Source organism: Seriola dumerili, unplaced genomic scaffold, assembly GCF_002260705.1.
Source record: "Seriola dumerili isolate Sdu_G_001 unplaced genomic scaffold, Sdu_1.0 BDQW01000226.1, whole genome shotgun sequence".
Classification (NCBI taxonomy): domain Eukaryota; kingdom Metazoa; phylum Chordata; class Actinopteri; order Carangiformes; family Carangidae; genus Seriola; species Seriola dumerili.
This window is the reverse complement of record NW_019174481.1, coordinates 1,205,807-1,228,066: the sequence shown is the minus strand read 5'-3', so window position 1 is coordinate 1,228,066 and position 22,260 is coordinate 1,205,807. Positions and strand designations below refer to the sequence as shown.

Here is a 22,260-nt window from a genome sequence, read left to right as displayed (position 1 = left end):
ATTGGATTCTTATTGTTGATGACAGAGAACCAGTTCTATAGCGACCATATCATCTGTGACGCATTGTGTAACAGAGACTTGAACACCCTTGAATCTTTGCTGCGTCTGTCAGAGACTTTTAGGCTCACTCTGTTTTGGTTGGTTGCATTTGGCTTAACAATATGCAAAGATGTTTAAAGTAGCGTTGACCTACTTTTCCTGCCAAACAGTCTACAGTGCTCAATGTTAAACATTATATCAAAAGGCAGATTTTCAAATGAAACGAGACGTGTTTTATTTGCATCTTTAGGAATAAAAAGAACATACAGTAGATGTGTGACTACCATATTTCTCCTGGCCCACATGGTCTCATCTATACAAACACATTTCTGTCATCTAGGTGCTCCTGCATCACCACTCAGTCCATGAGATCAGCTACATCGCCAAGGACACCAGGGACCACCGAGCCTTCGGCTATGTCTGTGGGAAGGAGGGCCACCACAGGTTTGTGGCCATCAAGACTGCACAGTCGGTGAGTACTTTCCCACTCTGCCACGGCTAAGTTTAAGTCTTTGGAGGCAAGTCCAAGTCCCTGCGGGCAGTACCAAGTCAAGTCAAGACTCCATCAGCAGATTTGTATGTTATGATGCAAGTCTTTGTATTTAATAAATTTGACATTTTCCTTTTAAATGTGTGTAAAATCAGTAATTTTTTTAATGTAACTGAGACCAAGTCTTTTTACTGCAAAGGCCTCGCAATTAAATATTCAAGCTGTGTGGCTTTGCACGGCCCACCTGGCACTGTCAGCAGAACTTCTTCTGGTTAAAATTTGAGACTTCAGTTTTTGCTTTCAAGTCCCAAGTCAAGTCTTGGGGGAGTAACATCCTCATTTTTCTTGAGTGTCTCAAGTTCAAGTCTCATGTGTCAAGTCTACAGATCTTCAAACTTTACTGAGGAACTCCAGCGGAAAAGTGTGGAGTGCACAAATGGTGCTTTAAACAGTGTAGGAAGCGAAGTGAGTTTACCACCTAAAATAACATTAATCTATAAAAATCTATAAATACGTAAGTAAAATAAAAATACATTAATTAAATACATGAAATACATAAAGGTAACTTCCCATAACAAAAACATAATCATTAGGTAAAAAATAAGGAGAAGACATAATTTAAAGTTTATTTGTAATTTTTGCTATAGCTACATAGCTAACATTAGCAGTAACAGCTGTTTACTTACCAGTCTAGAAGAAACGCTGCGAGTTCAGCATCAAGCTTCATTCCTTTTCTCCAGTGGTGGAAAGCAACGCCAATGTTAACTCTTGTCTCTATCACGTCTTTTCTTCTACTGAAGTTAGCACGCTAACCAGCTAGCCCCGGCCCATCTCATCACTTTTCTGATAGCGAGTCACTGTAGCCTCTAGTCTGACCCTTGTCGAAATGACAATCACCACCACCTCCGGCAAGAAACCATGTTCAGTGGCAGAGAAAACTCATGAATAGCCCCTTGTAAAGAGGAAAAAGTATGTCCTCATACATGGGGAGAGTGTGGTGTGAACAATCCAATTTCAGGCACCCTGGTGGATGATTAGAAATAAATAAAAAGCCTGTAATAAATATTGGCTAACACATTAACAAATACACCGATCACAGAGGAAAAATGTTTTTTCCTCTTACCCACCTCAGAGTTCTGTTTGAGGGTTAATTGTTTGTTTTTATTATTGCTGAAAGGTTTAAGCTCATTTTCTGTAAAAATGTTAAGATCCTTCCTGTACTGCATTTGTCCGTCTACCACCTCTGTTTCTACCTCTGTTTCTACCTGTTTTCATACTTATCTTCATCTTCCCTAACACTGCTCTTCATTGCTCTTTGCTCTGCTGGATCTTCTTGCTATACCCGTCCCCGTCTTTCCCTGCTTCTTCCTTCAACCATTTCTCTCACATTCCCAATTTCCTTCCTCTAAATTCTCCTCATTAATTTTCCATATCCTCCTCTTCTTCCTCTTCCCTCTCTCTCTCTCCACTTCTCCCGTTCAGGCGGAGCCTCTCATCATTGACCTGCGCGACCTCTTCACGCTCATCTACGATATTAAACAGCGGGAGGAGATGGAGAAAAAGGCTCAGAAGGACAAACAGTGTGAGCAGGCGGTTTACCAGGTAGGACACTTTTTTTTCTCAGTTTCATTTCCCATTTGGTGGCGAGATCACACACTATAACTCAGCCAGCAATGCATTCACACAACAGAAATCTTAACACTTTCAAGCTTGTCTCAAGTGCACCACAGACTGTGTTTGTCTGCACCACTGATTTCTGGTTTGAACGTCTAAATATAATAGAAGTGCGACAGGTTTGGATGCTTTTTTCCCCCCCGGGAATCAGACAGTGTGTGACAGGAAATGTACTGTATGTGTTGGTGTGTTTGTGGTACAGCAAATCGCTGTTTCATTAAAACTCAAGACACTGTCATTGTGTTTGTTTGATGGAAAAGACTTAGATTAATTTATTTTGTTCTCTGATCTTTGTCCATTTCTTTTCGAATGAGACTGTGAATTCTCAAAATTACAAAATGTGTCGTCTGCCTTCTGTCCTAAACCCACACAGACCATCCTGGAGGACGAAGTGGATGATCCAGTTTACCAGGTAGGTCCACAGGCACACAGAGCAGGAACCAGACACTGCTGACTTTGATGCTTTTCTAGCTTCACTGGAGCTGTTTTCACTTTTAAAGCTTTGAATTAGAAAGAAAAAAACAACAAAAAAACAATTAATCCTTAATTTAAATATCTTCTCCAGTCACTGATCTGCTTGAATTAATGATTCATGATATTCCACCATTCCAGTAATACACAGTAGACCATCCTAGTGGACAGTTTTGTTCAACCATTCAACTCCCATTTGCCAGTGCAGTGTTGTAAAACCATATTTTTTAAGTTGATCTGTGTCAATGTTTCTGATTTCTTCCAAAGATATGCCCCCACCCCGGACTGGTTGTTACCCCCCCCCCTACCACCACCTCTCTTTTTTGCCCTGTGCATTTATTTGGCTGAACATGATGATTTTTTTTTCTCTGTGTTTGCTCACACTGAATACAGACAACACTAACTCTTACTCTGAATGCTATGTTCAGTAGTACGTCCAACCACCTCCCAGATCACCTCTGTTCTTTGCTCTTGAAGTGTGTTTTTGCATAAAGTCATTCCATTTGCAGTTTTTCAATTTATGTTGATGTTGGTTGACAAAACTCCAGACTGTGGCCAGAGTCGTAAAAGGAATAATTTGACATTTTGTGAAATGCACTTATTCGCTTTCTTTCTGAGAGCTGGATGAGAGGGTGGATACCACTCTAATATCTGTGTGTTTGTCTTTATGCTATCTTAGCTTAGCATAAAGACTAGAAACTGGGGGACACAGCTAGCTGACTCTGTTCAAAAGTAACAAAATCCACATCTTAAATTCACCATTACATTTTTTTAATATGTACAAAAACCGAGGGGTGAATATGACAGTTTGTTGTTTTAGGGGGGATTATGTGCCGGACTACTTCTTGGGTGGGACGAGTGACTTCCTGGAGTCCTTCCTTCCGCTGTTTGCTACCAAGAAATAGTCCAGCACATTGCCCCCTGTGAAAACAGCAAATTGTTGTTTTTACACTTCAATTTTTGTACGGATTAAACAAACTAGATATAGCGTGTTAGTTAGCTAGCTATTTCCCAATTTCCTGTCTTTATGTGAAGCTAAGCTAACCAGGTGCTTGCTCCAGCTAAACAGTCACCATACAGATATGAGAAAGGTTTCTTTCCTCTCATCTTACTCTCGGTAACATTGGTATGTTCCAAAATGCCAAACTATTACTTTATTTTGAGATCCATAAAGGCATTTATTTATATCCACCTCAGAGGAGATACTGACAGATTTGAGGACTTATGAGACTTCAGTCATGGATCTCAAGCCAATATTCTGACCTGCGGCTCTATTTTCTCTCAAAGAGGTGGAGCTTCACGTTGCTGAGCTAAGACCTCCACATTGCCTTGAACTACTGCCTGACCTATTATACTTGTGCTCTTTCCTCTCCCCACCTCACTCTTTTTCTTTCTCTCTTCACCACCCCATTCCTCTTTCATATGCCCCCTTTTTTTTTTCTTTTTTTTTACTTTTACACCCTTTATATTCCTGATCTCATTTCACTCCTCACTTGCCGCCACCCTCACTCCCCTGTGCTTTCATTTATTCACATCATGTATCACTCCCTTGTTGTATCTCTCTGTTTTATATGCCAACCTCTCTCCCTCTCTCTCTGTCTTCTCATCTCATTATTCTCTGCACCTCTACGCCTTGCCCACTACTTCTGTTCTGTAGTACATAGTGTTTGAGGCTGGACACGAACCCCTCCGTGGCCCCCAGTCAGAGGAGAGCGTTTATCAGGTACAAAGACAAGCATTGCCCCCCCCCCCCTTTTCCCCCCCCTCTTGATACCCTGTGATAGATTATAATAGTGACATTACTAACAACTTTTATAAAAGAAGTTACAAAGTGCAGATTGTTTTTGGAGATTCAGAAGTAACTCAAACTAAGGGTTCTGTTTTGTTGTGCCTGTCTCCTGTGGCTTCTTTACAATAAAAGCCACCCCAGTTTTTACCAGTGGAACGCTTTTGATGTGCAGCAGCAGCAGCAGCTGTATTTTCGCTTTGCATTAGCAGTAAGTTAATATAGCTCTGGTGTGGGGTTAGGAGAGTGAACAGAGAAGCTGTTATCAATGAAATAAAATTATAAACATCACTTGATTATATCCAATTACCATTTAATGTGAATCCCTCCTGCATTTGAAGGCAATTTAAATCCAACAAGGGGACAGCAGAGTCTGTCAGTAACAATCAAACCTGCTATTTAGAGAGGTAATTACTGAATGTAAATACATTGAATGGTTATTGCTAAACAACCGCTAACAAAAATGGGATCTGATTTAATGAAAATCTTAAATATGCTCAAAATAAAAAGGCAGCATCTTTATGTTTAAAATGTACAATGCCTCATGTATTGTCTGAAACAGCTGTAGCAGAGTCAAGGTCAGTTGTTTAGTCTGGGTAGTTTACCCAAGGCCTGTAGACCAGGCTCCTTTTATATATCCAACACTTTGACCTTTTGATTTTAGACCATTTGAAGGACCAGCGAGGACTCTAGGGACCTGTCGTATGATTTAATCCTACCCCCCTCCCTCCCTCTCTCTCCCTCTCCTCCTCCTCCTGCTCTTTTTGCCTCTCTGTATCTTGCATTCCTCTGAAGATGAAAGATTCAGAGAGAGAGATTAATCACTCGCCATGCCATTTGATCTCAGAATGAAACAAGATCAATAGACTTGAGGAAAACGTAACGGAGAGTTAACCAGTCAAGGGAGCATTTGGAGAGACAGGCAGCGATGTTAAGAGCAATAGATAGTTCGGATAAATGTGGGAGAAATATACAAAGAAGGCCGGAGCTGAGGCATCTTCCTATTGTCAGATGAACCAGTTGAGACATACTGGTGCAGAATAACAATCGGCTTTCTTAATACTCACAGAACCAGCATTGTTTGCAATCAATATTGATTTAAGTAGAATTGATTCAACGGCACAACTGTAGAATTTGCATAATCCCATTGCTCTAAACGTTAAAATTCCTCTCTATAATAATGGGCTAATTCCAAATTGATGTAGCTTTTTCTACTTCAATAGACATTTTTCAGTTCTTGTAAGCTCCTGTTTTAAATACCCAGCCTGTCAAAGAAAAAAAAAGAAAACAGAAAAAAGGTGTTTCTCTGTTTCTTACATTTGAATCGACCTCCAATCCAATGCAGGTCCCAACCAGTCAGCAGAAGGAAGGGATCTATGATGTCCCAAAACGCCATTTCATGACTGTAGGTGTTTTTATTTTCTATTATTTGTTTCTTTACTCTTCTACTTGCAAACCTCTCTTTAAGATCCTCTGGAAGGAAGTGCCTTGGCCCCCTTTGACAGTGTCCATTTGTAATATTTAGCTCCATTGTCTTTAATACGCAACAGGCTCTAAATCACATTCAGACAGAGGTGTGTGTCTGCATCCGCCTTCTGTGATGATGATGATGATGATGATGATGATGATGATGATGATGATGATGAAACAAAGCTACATTGGTCATGCCGAGCCTGCTTGAAGAGATAAGACTAACTGATTGGTCGACCAAAATCAGACATGTCAACAATTTCACAGAACATTAGAGAGGCAGGCTTCGTATCCAAAATCCAATCCTGTGCGGAATCTGACGCATGTCGTGACCAGATGGTTGAGACAAAATCAGCATGGAGTGTGTTTGCTGCTCCCATTGTTTGTTTGTTTTTTTTTTTTACTGGTATGACTAGATGAATAAAGGGGTGGCTGTGCTATCTTCCTCAGAGGATGAGGACGAGAGGTTTGTAGGTGGGGTGGGTGTTGGGTTGAGCTGCATGCAGTGAAGTCACGGCTACATACAATCAAGGCCACCGAACACTCATGGAAGCTGTACCTTAATGAATAGAGATATATTTTTCATATTTTTCTCTTGTGAATTGGTTTGATCAGAAAACAGCACAAAAAGCATTTTTTGATTTCCCCTCCTGTCATCAAACTGCAAATATATTTCATCTCATCCTGGTAGGTTTTATGAGTTCTTCACCACCATGCCGTGACCACGCTATTACATCTCTCAAATCGCTTATAAAAAACATTTATTCAAGCCTATTTCGCCCAAACATTCACCCAGAAAGAATTTCCACACAACTTTTGAAAACAGCCCTAGCAAAGTGCCTCTCTACTCTTCACTGTTTGTGTGCTTGTTGTTCAGCATATCAGGCAGATAAACTGTCCCGACCCCCTTCGCTATCTCGCCCAAACAGCCCATGCCAGTATAAGTAGCAGCGCCTCCATATCTCTAAGTGTTACTGCTTGTCTGTTCATTCAGTTGGAGCTTTTTGAGAGCCTCGAACTCCCCTGATGTGTGTCAGTGCCTGCAGGGAGAGACCTCTGTGTACAATGTTTACCTTTTTCCAAATTCTGACTCATTCTGTGCCCCTCAATGGTTCCAAAGTGCTGTGCAAACTGTGCGATCCGCCATGTCCCGGCTTATTCAAGGGAGACATAAACACCCCTGTTTATGTGCAACACTGATTGCTGTGATTCTCTCCTTTCCTTTCTTTCGTTAAATACGTTGCCTTTCTATCTGTTTATTTATAGCATGCAAATCCTCTGTGTTTCTGTGTGTTTCTGTGCTTTTACGGTGATTCATTGTCTGCTTGTGCATGGCCCCAGAGACATTTCATGCAACTTAGCCATCCCATAGTCTTGCCCATAGCCGCGTCCCCTCTCCTTTAAGTAGTGCGAATGGATCACAGAGGGGACTAGAGCCGGGGTCACGTCTGCCTATAGGGTGAGGTGGCCTCATTGTCTCGGTTGGGTGGTTCCAGGAGCTTCTTCTTTCTTTCCTTCGATGAAATAAACACACTCCTCTTGTGTATATATCAGCTCACAGGGTAGAATCAGCATGATAAAGCGGCCCGGGCTCTCATGGGGGCCCTTCTTGATTGGCAGACATAAGAATATCTAATCAGAGCCTGTTTTATAGGACTGAATAGCCTTTTACCCACTCAATTATACCGAGCCATGAAAGATTCATTTTAGATCCATTTTCTGATAATGAAACGAGGGGATAGTTGTTTCTTGCCATCCAGAGCACAGGCTGTCTTTGTGAATAGATTTCACTCCCCACACCTACCCACCCATGCAACCACCATACCCTATTTGGAGATGAATTCAAGGTTTCATGACTGTGCAAATCTCATTGTTGTGATGTATCACTGGACTTTGTCTCTCTCTCTCTCTCTCCCTCGTCCCTTGGTTTGACTCACAGAATATCAACCACTTTGATCTTTTCGGCGACATGTCCACTCCTCCCTCGGTGAGTACGACCACACATATCAAACCCCCTTTTAGGTTTGCAGAGTTGGAGATATTAAAATCACATTTTGTCTGTAATTCAGTCATTTCATCAGAACAGAACAGTTGCAGAGATCTAAATTGGCCCAAATGTGCGACAGTACTGCAGATTAAAGATAAATGTGCAGCACAGTGACTTTTGGGTGACTTTGATAGTTGTGACATGTGTGTGTGTGTGTGTGTGTGTGTGTGTGTGTGTGTGTGTGTGTGTGTGTGTGTGTGTGTGTGTGTGTGTGTGTGTGTGTGTGTGTGCTTTGCCTCCCAGATGCCTCCATCACCTGCCAACACACTGGACCCTAGCAGGAGCAGCCGCCAGCAGCAGCAACACACTGCTGCTGAGATGTACGCCCCGTTCAGCCCCACCTCTGTGCCGTCAGGTAGGTACCCAGAATGAAACGCTGCATCTTTTCCACAGAGGAAAATATAAAAGAGAGAAAAAAAACACTGTTAAAGGGATGTTTTTTTTTTTTGATGGTTGGTTTGTGAAAAACCTTGCCAGGATTAAGCAGCATGTGGATTTATCTGAGGACCACACATCGAGCAGCAGTGTCATTACGCTGTAAGCCGAGATGTCTCTTAAAGGACCGTATCAGTGGTTTTGCATATTTGAATAAAATCTTTTAACATTTAGATTTTTCCATTTACCCGACATCACTTAATTCCAATTCGCAATGTTTTCGACTACCATGCGCCATTTTCAAAAGTATATCCTAAGTATATTGCTTTCCTACCCTTCTATTGTTTTCTATTCATTTCACTACAAAATGAAAATCAACTTGCAGACACTTGAAATTTCCTTGAGACATAAAATCATCTTCTTCATCATAGTATTACACTTGCTAGCAGGTATTTTTTCATTCATTCAACAACGTCCCAGCATCATTTCATAACAGCAGCCTAACCAAACAGTGGCGTTTTCATTGCAATAAACAGGCACACTCTCATTATCCTTTTTCCCAGTGTGCCTGTCTGTGATAATAAAACACATGAAGTCAGTGCTTTCAGCAGCTGACCCTCAAATTTCACTTGTTTTCCTGGAACGCTCCAAGAAGGAGGCCTTTTCAAAACAGTCCCTGATTGCGACTGCGTTACCATGCAATATTAACATAAATTGAAGAAAAAGAAAGTTTAGTAATAAGTGTGTGGGTGCTTTTTCTCGATATTGTTTTTTCACCATCTTGTGAAGCAAGTTTGGAAGCGAAATCAGTGGAAGCCCTTGGCTGTTTGGAAGGCTGGAAATCTATGTAAAAACTGAAATGAAAAGTGTGTGCAACTTGTAGCTAATAGGCTGCATTATTCAGCACCATGACTGTGGTCTTTGATTTAAGAAACATGACCCAAAGTGGGTCACAAGCCTGTTGGACACTGACAAGAAAATCCACCACATCCATCAGCTGAGTCTAAGGATAGGAAGCTTTAAAATTCTTTTTTCTATTAGGCATTGATAAAACATTAAATGGCTCTCATTGTTACACAAAGATTGCAAAACAACAGTATTGACAGAGGAACATGCTGTAATTTTGAAAATCAATGTGTTGAGCTTGTAATCACAGGAGGCAAAATGTATTCTGTGCTCATAGTAATGATAATGGTCTTTACCTCCTTTTACTGCCTTAATATCCTTTAATCATTTCCTTCCTTCTTTTTTTTCCTCCAGGTTATATGACCATGGGGCCGGTGCAGGCGGCCCAGTGGGCGCAGCAGCCGTTTCCTGCCCAGGCTCAGACTCTGGCCTTCCCCGTGCAGGGGCCCCTCCAGGTGGCTCAGGTCCTCCCCGGTGGTCAGCCGGTCATCTGGAGCCAGGCCAACATTTTCCCCGCCGCTCAACAGCAGTGGGCGGCCATGGCGGCCTACATGCCGGCCCAGACTGTGGGCGTGGGGGGCCATGCCATCCCAGCTGCCATGCTCCAAGGCTTGGTTCCAATTACCACCATGTGCCCCCAAGCCTGCGACCTATCAGCCCCGTCCTCAGCCATCACCAGCCCCCAGCACACGGCCGACCCCGCCCTGCTCCAGAGGCAGCTGAGCCTGGGTAAAGAGGGCCTCGGCGCGGACTCAGACGCAGGCGAGGGCCCCTCTACATCAGGAGCTGGAGCAGCAGGTGTGGGACCTGGCGTCGCGTCAGCAGCGGTGAGCAGGTGTGGGACCCCAGGCCTCATGAGTGTACCGGACACACTGGCCTGCAGTCAGCTGCTGCCACCTTCATCTGCTGCAGCCCAGGAAGAGGAAGGGAGCTGTAGCGACCTTGACCTCTCTAGGATGACCTTGAGCCCGGGTACATCCACATCACCATCCACTGAATCACGTAAGTTTCCTCAGTTATTGTGCTACTGCATAAACACTGATGACTAAACCAACATCTGTTGCACATTATATGAAAAGCATAAAGCTGTGTCGTTCTGTCCACCACTGTGCTCCAGACCGGACTATCTTAACTTAATCTCTTCGATCCAATGCCGTCAAACATTTTACAGATATTCATGTTGCCCAGGTTTATTCACGTTTTCTTCACGCACCAATATGAGGTTGATATTTTTGGGTATTGGTGAAATATCTTGACTTTAACTATCGGATGGATTGACATGTAATTTGGTGCCGATGTACATGGTCCCCAGAGGATGAATCATAATGGCTTTGGTGATCCCCTGACCTTTCATCCAGCGGCAACAGCTGGATGACAGATGAACTTGTTCGGTGAAATATCTCAACATTTACAAAATGGATTGGCACAAAATGATGTGCCACATTCATGGTTCCCAGATGATGCATCGAACTGACTTATGCAGGTTGACATTTGTAGTTTTGAGTGAAATATCTTGATGCATTGCCATGAAATTTGGTCCTCTAATTTCATTTCTGCACAGGATGAATTGTTGTAATTTTGGTGATCTCCAGATTTTTCGTCCTCTGTCATCATCAGGTTAAATGTTTAACTTGAGATTCCTACAGGATTGTGCCTCACAAAAAAGAAAACTGAAACTCCAGTGACCTTTGGCAAGACAGACAGAGTTGTGTTTTATTTGATGGTGTACAGAATACAGAATGTCAGGTATAATAGAAAAAAAGTAGGAGAGATGATGTGCAATAAAGGTCATGATCTAGATTTAGATCCACCTCTTCTCAGTATACGTTATGAATGTTACTAGCTTGATGCTAAAATATATTCACGGGACAGATTAGCATCAAACAGTAAACAGTCCACATTTTGAAAAAATTATACAAATGGAAGTTGATGTGTCTTATTGTATCTCATGAATATTTTCATTGATGCATTTACTGAAAGTTTTATTCTTATTGTCTGTCTTCGCAGCATCCACTCCAGCCCCTCATCAGAGCTGTTCCTCTGACTGCCCCCCACCCCAGGCCAGTGACCCCCCCACAGATCACTCCCCTGTTGACCCGGAGGGCAGCGCCAGCAACGACAAGGAGGAACAATCGGTGAGCGCCGTCACCCTGGGTCACAGCCCGGTCAATAAAGAATCATGATGCTATAATCTGTTATTGTCATATGGATCATCCGCTCTCAACTACATCGCATGTAATTACACAGAGTAGAATGTCATGTGATTAATATGATACCGAAAAGGATTGATTTTTACCCTTTTTCAGAAAAATGTCAAGTCAATTAAGCATGAAAGGTCAAAGATGATATAAGTGTGTTGATTAGATTATAGTTGCTGTTATTTTGCTAAATGTTTGGCTGATGAGGAAATCACTTCACACTGAGTTGATTTTAATAAGTAAATAATCTTCAGAATAGAAATTTCACATCTTATTTTTCTCTCTCTCTCTCTCTCTCTCTCTCTCTCAGGGCTCTGATGTTGCGAGGTCGGTCTCTCCGGCGCCCAGTGGAGCTCCTGATCCTACGCAGGATGAGACCTGTGCACAGGAAGACAGCTAGAGAACAACAAACTGAGTGGGTATATCATGGTTCCCTCTGCTCTGATTTGATCGACTTTCTTCACATAGTGGCATTTCATGTCTTTCCTCCTTTGCTCTTCTTTAATCTCCAATGTCCAACTACTCGTCCTCTCTCACTGTTTCATAACCCCCTCTCTGCGTTTCTTTATTTGCTCTATATTTTCATTTGTCTCCCTCATGTGTCTCCTTCTTCCTTGTGGATGAGCGGTTTTCTGCCAGTTGGAAAACAGCCTTGGCTTAGTTGAGTGTTTCAGTCATTATGCCCCTCTGCGTCACCCAAATTAAAGGCAAGGAAGGCACAATGTTGCCACCTGGAGGTCAGATTTGTAACTGCACCGATGCAGCTTCATGCTTTGTAAGTAATTGCTGTTTGTTTTTAGGGGATGGAAGCTCTCAAGGCCAAGATAGAAGCTCATGAGAAAGAGGAAAAGAGAGAGAAGTGACTGTGAACAGCAGCATCTCACACAGCTGGATTACACAGACTTGTTCTGTTTTTTTTTCTTTTCAACCTTTAAAGGATATTTTGGCAGTTCTGTAATAAGCTGGCTGTCCTAGGATCTGCTTTGCTCCAGAGGCCACATACTGTACTGCACTCCTCAGCATGACAACCAGACTTTGGCTTTATCGTCCAATCAAATAACCTTTCAACCAGGAAGTGACCTTTGATCTTTGACCGAAACCTACAACAGGAGGCGATTGCTTCCTCCTGTGATGGATTTATATCTGTGAGGATATGTGAAAAGGCCATGGTGACACTGATGATGCAAATTATTTTTTGGAGACGTTCAAGAAGGAGCAGCGTCCTACCGTATGTGGTTGACCTTCATTTTGTCAACTGCCACCAGCAAAGACTGTGCGCAGCAGATGGATTTGCCAAATGTTCTCATAGTGTTGCTCCACCGACTCGACCATTTGCATGAACAGACTTAATGTGGATTCAGCTGACTCGGCTGTGAGCGAAACCGTTCTCTGCAGCTTCCTCCTGGGTCTGAAACAAATCAAAAGATATGAGTTTTCTTTTTTCTTATTTTATAAGCTGTGAATTCTGAGTTGATGACACCAAGTCATTAGGGATATCGAAATGACTTGGAGGCATCAACGTCAAAATCAAAATTTGCCAAACATCTATTTTGTAAATAAGAAACTCCCCAGCCCCCCAATACCTGAGCCTCTGTGCCATAACATAGCTCTCTGCCTCTTGGATGCCAACTACCTGTGTTTCTCTCAAGCAATGCCCTACCAGCACCTCCATCTTTGACGTCTGGATGTTTGTTTCGCTTTTGCAGCCATTTTTTTTTTGTTTGTTTTTTTTTTAATTTCTGAAAATGTCTTTGTTTCTGTTCGGTCGGTGAGATATGAACTGTGAATCTGTGTTACATGGTCATTCAAAATAAAGCCTGCTGAACCTGTCTCACTTACTATGAACTTGAGAGATGAAAGAAACGAAGGGGTTGAAACAAAAATCCTGCTACTTCTAAAAAGTCACAGACTTTTTTAGTAACAGGACGCAGATTTTCCTGCATCTCTTTGTTTTTAGATATTCTACATTTCCAACTAAGGTCGCATTGTTTACAATTTGCCTCTCAAAAATCATATCTCTGTTTGGTCTCTTGGACAGCAGAGCAGAATAAACCCATTCTGATATGACATGGCTTAAAAACCACAAGCGCACAGACAGTAGAGTGCATTTCTATGCCTTATCAGGTTTATTTTTGTTGTCGATTCACTGTTCTTCTTGTCAGTTCCTTGTATACAGTAAAGAGGTCATTGTTGTAACAAAGCACTTGGGCATATTGTAGGTCTGCTCCACCGAATCAAAATGATCAAAAATAAAGGAAACTTTATATAATATGAACAATAGAGATACCACTATTAACTGCTAGACTTACAATAACAAAAGGTAGCCTAACTGTACCCCTGCTCGTGTAAGAAAAATGAGAAATAGTCCAAAAATATTTTGTAAATTTTATTTATGGAATTAAGAATTGTCATGAAAAAGAGAAAAAAGGACTTTTGTACGTCTATGACTTCCCCATACACTGTACCCATGCCACTGTTCAGTCACAAATAAAATATCATGTGATTCCCACTCTTCTGCTTGGTTTCCCTTTCTTTCCTTAACCTGGGAGCATCTCTCTAATGATCTACTGTAACGACCACAAGAGCAGCCAACAGAGGTTGCTCTCCTCACACTAATACTGGAGAAATCCTGTGTGCAGTCCGTCATTGTCATGTAAATACTTATGTGCTAATACAGCACAATTATTGCTCCTTTCTGTGCTTGTTAATCACACGCAGTAGCACACTGTCTTTGAAACACAGCGTATATGTATATATATGTATATATATATATATATATATGTATATAAAGTAAAAATATTGCATTCAAAATCTTGCACAACTCAAGAACTACCAGAAAAATGTACTCACTACTCAAAAAAAGTACTCGTTATGTGGAAAAATGGTTCCTGTAATATATTGTTAAACTGTTGCTGATGTAGAAGAAGTATCTAGTTTTAACTACTTTACATACAGTTGAGTATAAGAAAGAGCAAAGTTCAGGATACACATATAGATTCTCCTAGACTTTTTTTTTTCTTGTCTTTGCTTTTGTTGTGAAATGTTCCTTGTTGAAAGAGCTTTTTTTTTTTTTATGAAGCCATCTGAGAAGTTGCATGGGGAAATCACTTTTGGTGAAACAGTGACCAACTCACAGACATCTGCTTTTTGTAAAGGATCACAAGCCAAAAAGTTTAGCTACCTCTGTTTTAACCTTTTACAATGCAGTGTATTTCGTAAACTCATCCTGTGTTTGTAGCCTACGGATCGTAATCTGAGAAGTAACCAGTAACTCAAGCTGTCAAATAACTGTAGAGCAATACAACATTTCCCTCTGAAATGTTGTGGAGAAATGAAAAGAAATCACTTTCCACCCCTGCACTGTAATGCAGTGATACCAGATCTTAGCAAAGTGTTTAATTCATTATTAGTAATATTTTTAGATATTATTAGTTTAGTGCTGCTCTTGGCTGAGTTAATAAACTACAGCAGGGTCATGTAGTTGTGTCCAAATCAAGTGGACAAAGTTTTAAGGTCATAACTCCACAAACATGACTCAGATGTTTTGATCACACAAGCTTTGTGACGGGAATTCACTTTAATGCAAACCCTTTTATTTCCACCAGTCCAGGTTCATTACAGAGCTGCTCGTAGTTATCTTATAATTATATAACAGATAAAAGTGGATGATGTTCTGAGACATGCTGCTGTTGTAGTGCTGTCTTCATAGTTTTTCTAAACATGAACCTTCAGCGCCCCCCCGACACTGAGTTTTGGGGCCTTGAAGGCAGTATTGCAGTGTTGTGTATTCAGCTCCACCTCTGAGTCTAATGGCACCAATGAGTTCATATCTAGGCCAGTATTGATCAGTGTGTGTTTACATAGACAGCAGAGCAGTGCTGTCTCCTTGTGCACAGTCAGACATACACAACCATGTTCTCTGTGGTGATACCCAGGAGTGCACTCAGTTTGCACTCCTGTCTTCTCCATGTTACGTTGATCTTGGTGCTCATAAGGTAGGAGTTTTATTTGTCTGTTTCATACAATTTGTTGTCTGTATTTCTTGTCATCTGATTTCCATTAAGGTTAACTAATGTGACTGTCCTGCTGTCAAAGACCCGTTGATTCACATTGACCCTTGTCAGTAGCCTGTCCTAAAGCAAGACACTTGCTATAGGACAGGACAAAACCTAAAAACTGTCCATTTGTTTTGATTTGACTTTCATCTAAATGTCACAGTGAAGTTGGAGTCACGACAGCGAGCCACGAGGAGCCCAGTGTTCGTGAAGCTCGGTCGGTGGGTGAGCAGGTCGTAAAGGACTGTGTTTTATCAAAATGGACAACATGGTCTCGCTGTGACACTTGTCAGAAGAAAAGAGTAAGTATGATGATACTAGACAGGTGATGGTGAACGTGGAGGAACATTACAGCTACAATACATGGCCTGCATTTGTTGGCATTTGTTTTTAACAAGGAGTGAAATCACCATATATACGACCACATACACAATAAATCTTAGTTAAATCAGCAAGATAATAAAAATAGCACATAGATTGTACTGTATTGTATTGCTATAATTCATGTCCTGCACACCTGCATGAATAAGATTGGACATTACCAGTCAGCTGATAGCCACATGTGAAAGAGTGAATGAGCCAATGATTGTGAAGCATGACTGAAACAGCTGCTTGTGCTAAATCTATGTTTCATTTAGAACAAAGAGAAACACAAAGTTCATTGTTTCCCCCTAATGTGGGAAAGCCAGTGAATACGTTAATGAAAACATCTGATGGCAGCATCCTCTCAACGAGCTCCTCAATCTACTTCCTCTATTCAGTGGCAGGAGAAATATATATAAAAAATTATGGGCTTACATGAAATTGTTGTCAGTCTTCTCATCTAACTCTCAGCAAGAAAGCAAATAATATATTTTAATATACAAAATTTAAAACTTTTAACTAAAAACCATTAACTTAACTCATCAAATAAAAAGCCTACACAAAACAAAACCCTGGTTTTAATGGACTGCAATGAACTAAATATATGGTTGTAATGCAGCGGTTGTCATAAAGAAGATTAGATTTGGATTCTGCATTCAATGTTGTACAATGTTTCCTTTTGAGGTAGAGACCTTCACTGCTGGCAGAGGTCTCAGTTGATGTACTTCAGCGCTTCATCTCATCCACTTTACAAGGAGGGGGATTAATAAGCTTGACATGACAAAGTGAAAACAGCCCACTAATGTGATTTCGGGGGGTTATAGTTCCCTGGAGCAGTTTCCGCGAGCTCATCCACCACCTTTATTGGGATTTGGCGAGTCTTCCTCTGTGTTTCTTTGACCACCCATGTGTTTGTTTCTCTCAACCATCCAGTATCGCCATGCTACGCTTCAACAACCATCTCAATTTGGAGGAGAGCCGTGCAATTTTCATGACCACGAGGACCAGGCCTGTAATGATTTAGCCCGCTACTCCTGTAGCGTTGCTCCTTTGTGTGAGGGATTTCTCTGCAACCAAACAGGTATGTCCTACACCCATCCAAATATACTGTACTTTTAGAAAACCATACAGGATTATTAAGTTTTGTGTTACAGTGGGATAATGATTAAGAATTCAAGTCACACACAGAAGAGCGTTAATATTCTGAGTCTGACGTCATTTCTTAATCCCAGTCAGGAAATGTCAAACTACTTTGCATTTAAGAGCTTTTGTTCTTAAAGAGATAGTTCAACATCTCGGGAAATACACTTACAGTATTTGCTTTCTTGTCAAAAGTAGTTACCATTCACAGGCTGAATGTGCACATTCTATCAGCAGCCGATTAGCTTAGCATAAAAACTAGCAGCAGGGCAAACAGTTAAAATCATCTTACTACTCCTCTAAATGTCAGTAAAATCACTGTCCTCGGCCAAGAAATAGTCAGCTTCACACTTACCATAGAGACGTAACAGTTGTGTCAATATTCTCATCTAACTCTCATGAAATCAAATAGGCGCAGCTCATAAAATGAATAAACTATTCCTTTAAGAGAAATTTTTGGTAAATGTCATCTATTTCCTCTCCATCAGGTCGCTGCATTCACAGAACTCTGCAGTGTAGTGGGGAGGATGACTGTGGGGACATGTCAGATGAAGTCGGCTGCAGGGAGGTTCCCAAGCCCTGCAGGCAGGAGGTTGACGAGTTCTGGGGAATCGAAAACCTTGCCAAAGGGTGAGTCACATTCCCATTAGTCTACAACGTAAGTCAGAGATTTTCTTTAGCACTTTCCTATGTAAACATGATGCTCTGCTCAGAGCAGTCTATTCATTGTTAACGCTCTTCTTGACTCTTCCTTCAGAATCAACATCTTGAACAGTAACTTGGAGGGAGTGGTGCTTGATAACAGATATTATGCTGGCAGCTGCTTGCCCCAGTACATCCAGAATGTCGCATTCAGGAAGCCTTACAACTTGCAACAGTACACTCAACAGGTGAAGCTGAGTTAGAGTGGATTTAGGATATTATAGCCTCTTCTGTGATAACAAACAAAAATAATGGTGTTATTAATGGGTAATAAGTGACTTACCAATGCTTTAGAGATCAGTTATAAGACATTAATAACAACAACTTTTTGGTTACAAATAGTGGAAAATTTGATTACTCACCACAATAGAGCGAGCAAGCTTCTGGACCAAAATGTATTAATTGACATATAATGATATAAGGATAATAAGGATTTATGAATGGATTGCTAACATTTAAAACTGCATTATTACTAAACAGTACAGAAAAATACCAACCAGGTGTAACACAGCAGTCATCACGTAAGTTGAAATAAATATCACAATCCCATACACTGAAGTTTCCACAACACCACACTCGATCCAAGACACACCGAGCAAGAGAGAGAGAGAGAAGCCATCGCTAACTGCTAAGCTAAAGTAACTAGCTGATCTGAATATCATGTAAACAACAGCTGAATTAGTGAAAGTGGCAGAGCAGAAGGCTCTAAGTGCTGCAGTGTAAGTTGAAGTGCACAGCAGGTAGTTAGACACTGTGATGAAGGAAACAGCAACGCTAACTGTGATGAAATAGAGCAGCAAGAAATTGACAGAAACTGACGGGAGATGAGCAGGTGAACGGTCACTAACTTCTGTTACTGAAAAGACATTTTACTACAGTAGAAGTAAAGATAAAAGTACAAGGTAAGTCAGTTAAAATGTCTCTGAGTAAACGTGTTACATTTTTAAAATGGGGAGGAGTAAAACATGATATGGTGATAGTTATAATATATGATAAAGCTATTAAATTAAGGCAGTCTCGAACCGGGCCTGGTTTACAGTTAATTGTTTTATAATATGGCCCTGCTCATTTCGCACTAAAGAATAAATTTTCCTCTCCACTCATCCGCAGACAAGAGGCTCGTATGATTTCACCTTGGAGTCCTTTAACTCATACTCTGACTACACGCACTTCTCCATGAAAGAGCGTACGTCCAAAACAACTGTTTCCTTTGGCTTCAGCTTTCCTGGCGTATTTGAATTTGGCTTCAACTATAATGATGAGAAATACACCAAATCAGTTCAGAAGTTTCGCAGATTCTCTGGCAAGGTGAGATGGTGTTTGTTTTTCTCTTCTCTCCTGACCTCTTTACAATCCACTGGTGCACCCACTTCTTCTTAAAAACAAACCAAATGTGGTATGTCATTTTTCGGTTTTTCCCATGAATTGTTTAACATGTCTGAAAATTCACAAGCAGCTAGGCGTCCTTCACCTGCCTCCCACTGATTCTGTCCTCAGACAAACAGATTTGTGAGGGCCAAAGCAGAGCTGGAGTTGGCCCAGTACATGCTGAAGTCGGACGATTTGGTGCTTCACCCTGAGTTCCTGCAGCGCCTGCGCGCTTTGCCACTGTCCTATCTGTATGGGGAATACAGACAGATATACAGAGACTACGGCACACACTACATCACAGAGGCTGGCCTTGGAGGAGACTATGAGCACACCATCATTTTGAACAAGGAGAAGCTGGAGAATTCAGGTAATAAATAGTACTGGTTCTCAAACTGGAGTCATGGGACATTCTCAGTCTGGTTCACTTTCACCGTTTCTTCATTTACTACATGTTGAAAGAATGCATAATAAAGATAGTTATTATGGTCAGATAATGGGGTTTGGCAATGGCAGTGACATCATATATGTCTTGTTATCTTAAACACTGACTGGCTAGTGTGGTAAACTGATAAACCATTGCCACCTCATGGCCCAAGTTTGTGAAGGATGATATAATTTTGAACGGCAATAACCACTCCATGACATAGTTTTGTTGTTCTAGATTATTCTTTGGACGACTACAAGCGGTGCACCCAGGCGGGCCTAAAGGTTGGGGCCAACATTAAGGGTGTTTATGTGTCGTTGGGAGCTCATGGTGGATCCTGTAATGGCTTGTTGAATGAGATGGGAGGTGAGGTTTCATGTTTTATCAAACTCCCTTCAGTCTGCAAAATATCCAGTCAGACCCATGAACTGATGCTAAAACACTGAATCCATTCTGTCTCTCTGCAGGGAACACAACAAGTGGCAGCATGGTGGAGGACTTTGTTGCTGTTGTACGGGGTGGCAGCAGTGAATCCATCACTGCTTTGGTGTCTAAAAAGCTTCCCACCCCACAGCTGATGAAACTTTGGGCCGAATCTGTGCGTTTCAACCCTGACTTCATTCGCATGAAAGTGAGTTTCTCTTTCTTTCACTGAATCTCATGTTTTTGTTCATGTTACATATAGTCCCACTTGTAATGCTCTTTTATCCATTTCTTGTCTCCCATAATCTCCTTTCCTTTATGTATCTCCATCTCAATTTAAAGCTGTAATAAAATAGTCTTCACAGAATTTGACCTGACTAATTGATGCAGAAACATTTACAAAGGAGTTGGTCAGTGATGGGACCACGATTGGCAGACTTACAGAGAGACAAAGTACAGCTAAGCTAATCAATAGCGAGTTGGAGAACAAAACGGCAAATGAAGCCAAATAGCAAACTGTGCCAAATACAACTAGGCTGCCTGAGTACAGTGCGGTCAAGTTTCAGCACACGTGAGGCTTTCCAGTTGGCTCCATCTGAAAAAACTCAGGCCAATAGAATTGAACTTGAACAGTAACAAGATCCCGGTTTAATTATGACACTTGTTTCTCATTAGACTCAGCCGCTGTTCGAGCTGGTGACCCCCAGAGACTTCACTCATGATGCCATTCTGAAGAGAAATCTAAAGAAAGCCCTGTCAAAGTACCTGGCAGAGGCTAGCCCATGCCGTTGTGCCCCCTGCCACAACAATGGAGTAGCTGTTTTGAGAGGTAACCCAGAGGATATTATTGTTTGTGTTTATGACTGAAATTACTACTGGTTCCATATCCTTCATTTAGTCACAGAAAGCTCAGTGCATTAGGTAAGGCAAGGCAAAATTATATGTATAGCACATTATCATACACAGAGGTCATTCACTGTGCTGAACAGAAATAAAAGAAGCATAAAAAAAAAGTAAGTAAAAAAGCATAATAAGAAAATAATATAAAAACAGTTTATAAAACAGGTCAAATCTTCCTTTCCTTCCCCCCAGTAAAAACCAATATACTGTTACTCACAAATGCAACAATGCCTCCAACAGGGTTTGGTCCTTTTTCCTCAGCACTGGGTCTTTTTGTACTCCCAAAATATGAATATGAATTAAGAGCTCAGACAATCACCAAATCTTTTGTGGCGAACATAATTATCCACATCATACACACACACACACACACACACACACACACACACACACACACACACACACACACACACACACACAGTGTTGTGATCTCCGTCAGCAGCTGCACAGTGTCTCCTCCTCTCCTGTGGCGCTCTGCACACGCAGGCAGGTTGATAACCATGGAGGAGCCAGAAGGGAGAAGCAGTAGCAGGAGGAGGTCTGATATAAGGACATTTATTTCCTTAAAAAGTCTCAAAACCACACGAGTTGTGAGCCACTAGGTAATGTTTTAACTAGGTAATATTCATTAAATTTCCTTTTAGAGGTGTTATTTGCTAGTTTAATTAGTTTAATTAAGTTTTAGTTATACAAACATTAAGTGACCTTTATCAATCACTGATAGATGATGGATAACTAAACGATGAATGATGGTAAAGGAAATATTGTCTTCCTCAACAGGCACAAGGTGTGACTGTGTGTGTCCTGTTGGCTACAGTGGACGGGGCTGTGAGATCACTAAGAGGCAAAAACGTTAGTTCTCCAGATCCAAAATACAAAATAACTGCATACAAGGCGGTTTTCCTTCTTTGCACTAAACCTACTGAGACACTGACATAATGAGACTTGATATGACTCTTTCTGACAGAAATACCCATTGACGGCAGCTGGAGCTGCTGGGGTGAATGGTCACCCTGCAGTGGAGGAACAATGTCAAGAAGTCGACAGTGTAACAACCCAGAACCCAGGAATGAAGGCATGGCGTGCGTTGGACTGCAGCAAGAATCGACTCAATGTTAAAACCCTGCTCAACAGCTCCGATGTCAACACTGACACAAAGATTTATAAAAGCCTCCTTTAAAATAGGAGATTAGTCTGTGGTGTGTTTTGTGACATAATGGTTTATATTTGAATAAAATAAGACAAAAAAAAATCTACATGTGATTTCTTCAATGAATATTTTATAAAGAACGTTAAACCATGTGAGTCATGTCTTTATAATTATCTGGATCTGGATCCAGCTTATGATAACTAAATTTAACCTTCATATTGGACGCAAATTACAAAATGCCACACAGTATAAATGACAGTTTCACTCTTGAGCTTA

At 41.2% G+C, this 22,260-nt stretch overlaps 2 protein-coding genes and 1 long non-coding RNA gene across 3 annotated transcripts in view; 2 read left to right on the top strand and 1 right to left on the bottom strand.

Annotated features, from left to right (window-relative positions):
• Nucleotides 1–11,856, top strand: part of LOC111228899 (disabled homolog 1-like) — a 22,639-nt gene extending 10,783 nt beyond the window's left edge. Inside the window, exons 4-12 of the mRNA XM_022755010.1 lie at nt 380–511; nt 2,012–2,131; nt 2,577–2,615; nt 4,332–4,397; nt 7,870–7,917; nt 8,221–8,332; nt 9,613–10,260; nt 11,266–11,393; nt 11,767–11,856. Coding sequence (XP_022610731.1) covers nt 380–511; nt 2,012–2,131; nt 2,577–2,615; nt 4,332–4,397; nt 7,870–7,917; nt 8,221–8,332; nt 9,613–10,260; nt 11,266–11,393; nt 11,767–11,856 — 1,383 coding nt within the window. The remainder of the gene's footprint in view (nt 1–379; nt 512–2,011; nt 2,132–2,576; nt 2,616–4,331; nt 4,398–7,869; nt 7,918–8,220; nt 8,333–9,612; nt 10,261–11,265; nt 11,394–11,766) is intronic.
• On the bottom strand, nt 11,785–21,536 carry LOC111228966. The gene is made up of 3 exons (XR_002665385.1): nt 21,052–21,536; nt 12,684–12,864; nt 11,785–11,834 (listed from the first exon to the last, which is right to left on the bottom strand). It is a non-coding gene; the product is annotated as an uncharacterized LOC111228966 (long non-coding RNA).
• c8b (complement C8 beta chain) lies at nt 15,312–22,090 on the top strand. The gene is made up of 12 exons (XM_022755098.1): nt 15,312–15,451; nt 15,675–15,813; nt 16,808–16,955; nt 17,503–17,644; nt 17,772–17,904; nt 18,827–19,024; nt 19,214–19,454; nt 19,749–19,877; nt 19,979–20,142; nt 20,610–20,763; nt 21,615–21,686; nt 21,802–22,090. Exons 1-12 carry the CDS (start codon nt 15,369–15,371, stop codon nt 21,951–21,953), a joined length of 1,755 nt encoding a protein of 584 aa, XP_022610819.1. The 5' UTR covers nt 15,312–15,368; the 3' UTR covers nt 21,954–22,090.
• Nucleotides 22,091–22,260: the final 170 nt, after the last annotated feature.

What these genes read in the sequence shown, in the direction of transcription:
- c8b (XM_022755098.1), top strand. Translation starts at nt 15,369, where the DNA reads ATGTTCTCTGTGGTGATACCCAGGAGTGCACTCAGTTTGCACTCCTGT. An exon ending in ATTTCTCTGCAACCAAACAG is followed by an intron (nt 16,956 to 17,502) that starts GTATGTCCTACA and finishes CCTCTCCATCAG; the next exon opens with GTCGCTGCATTCACAGAACT. An exon ending in TTCGCAGATTCTCTGGCAAG is followed by an intron (nt 19,025 to 19,213) that starts GTGAGATGGTGT and finishes TTCTGTCCTCAG; the next exon opens with ACAAACAGATTTGTGAGGGC.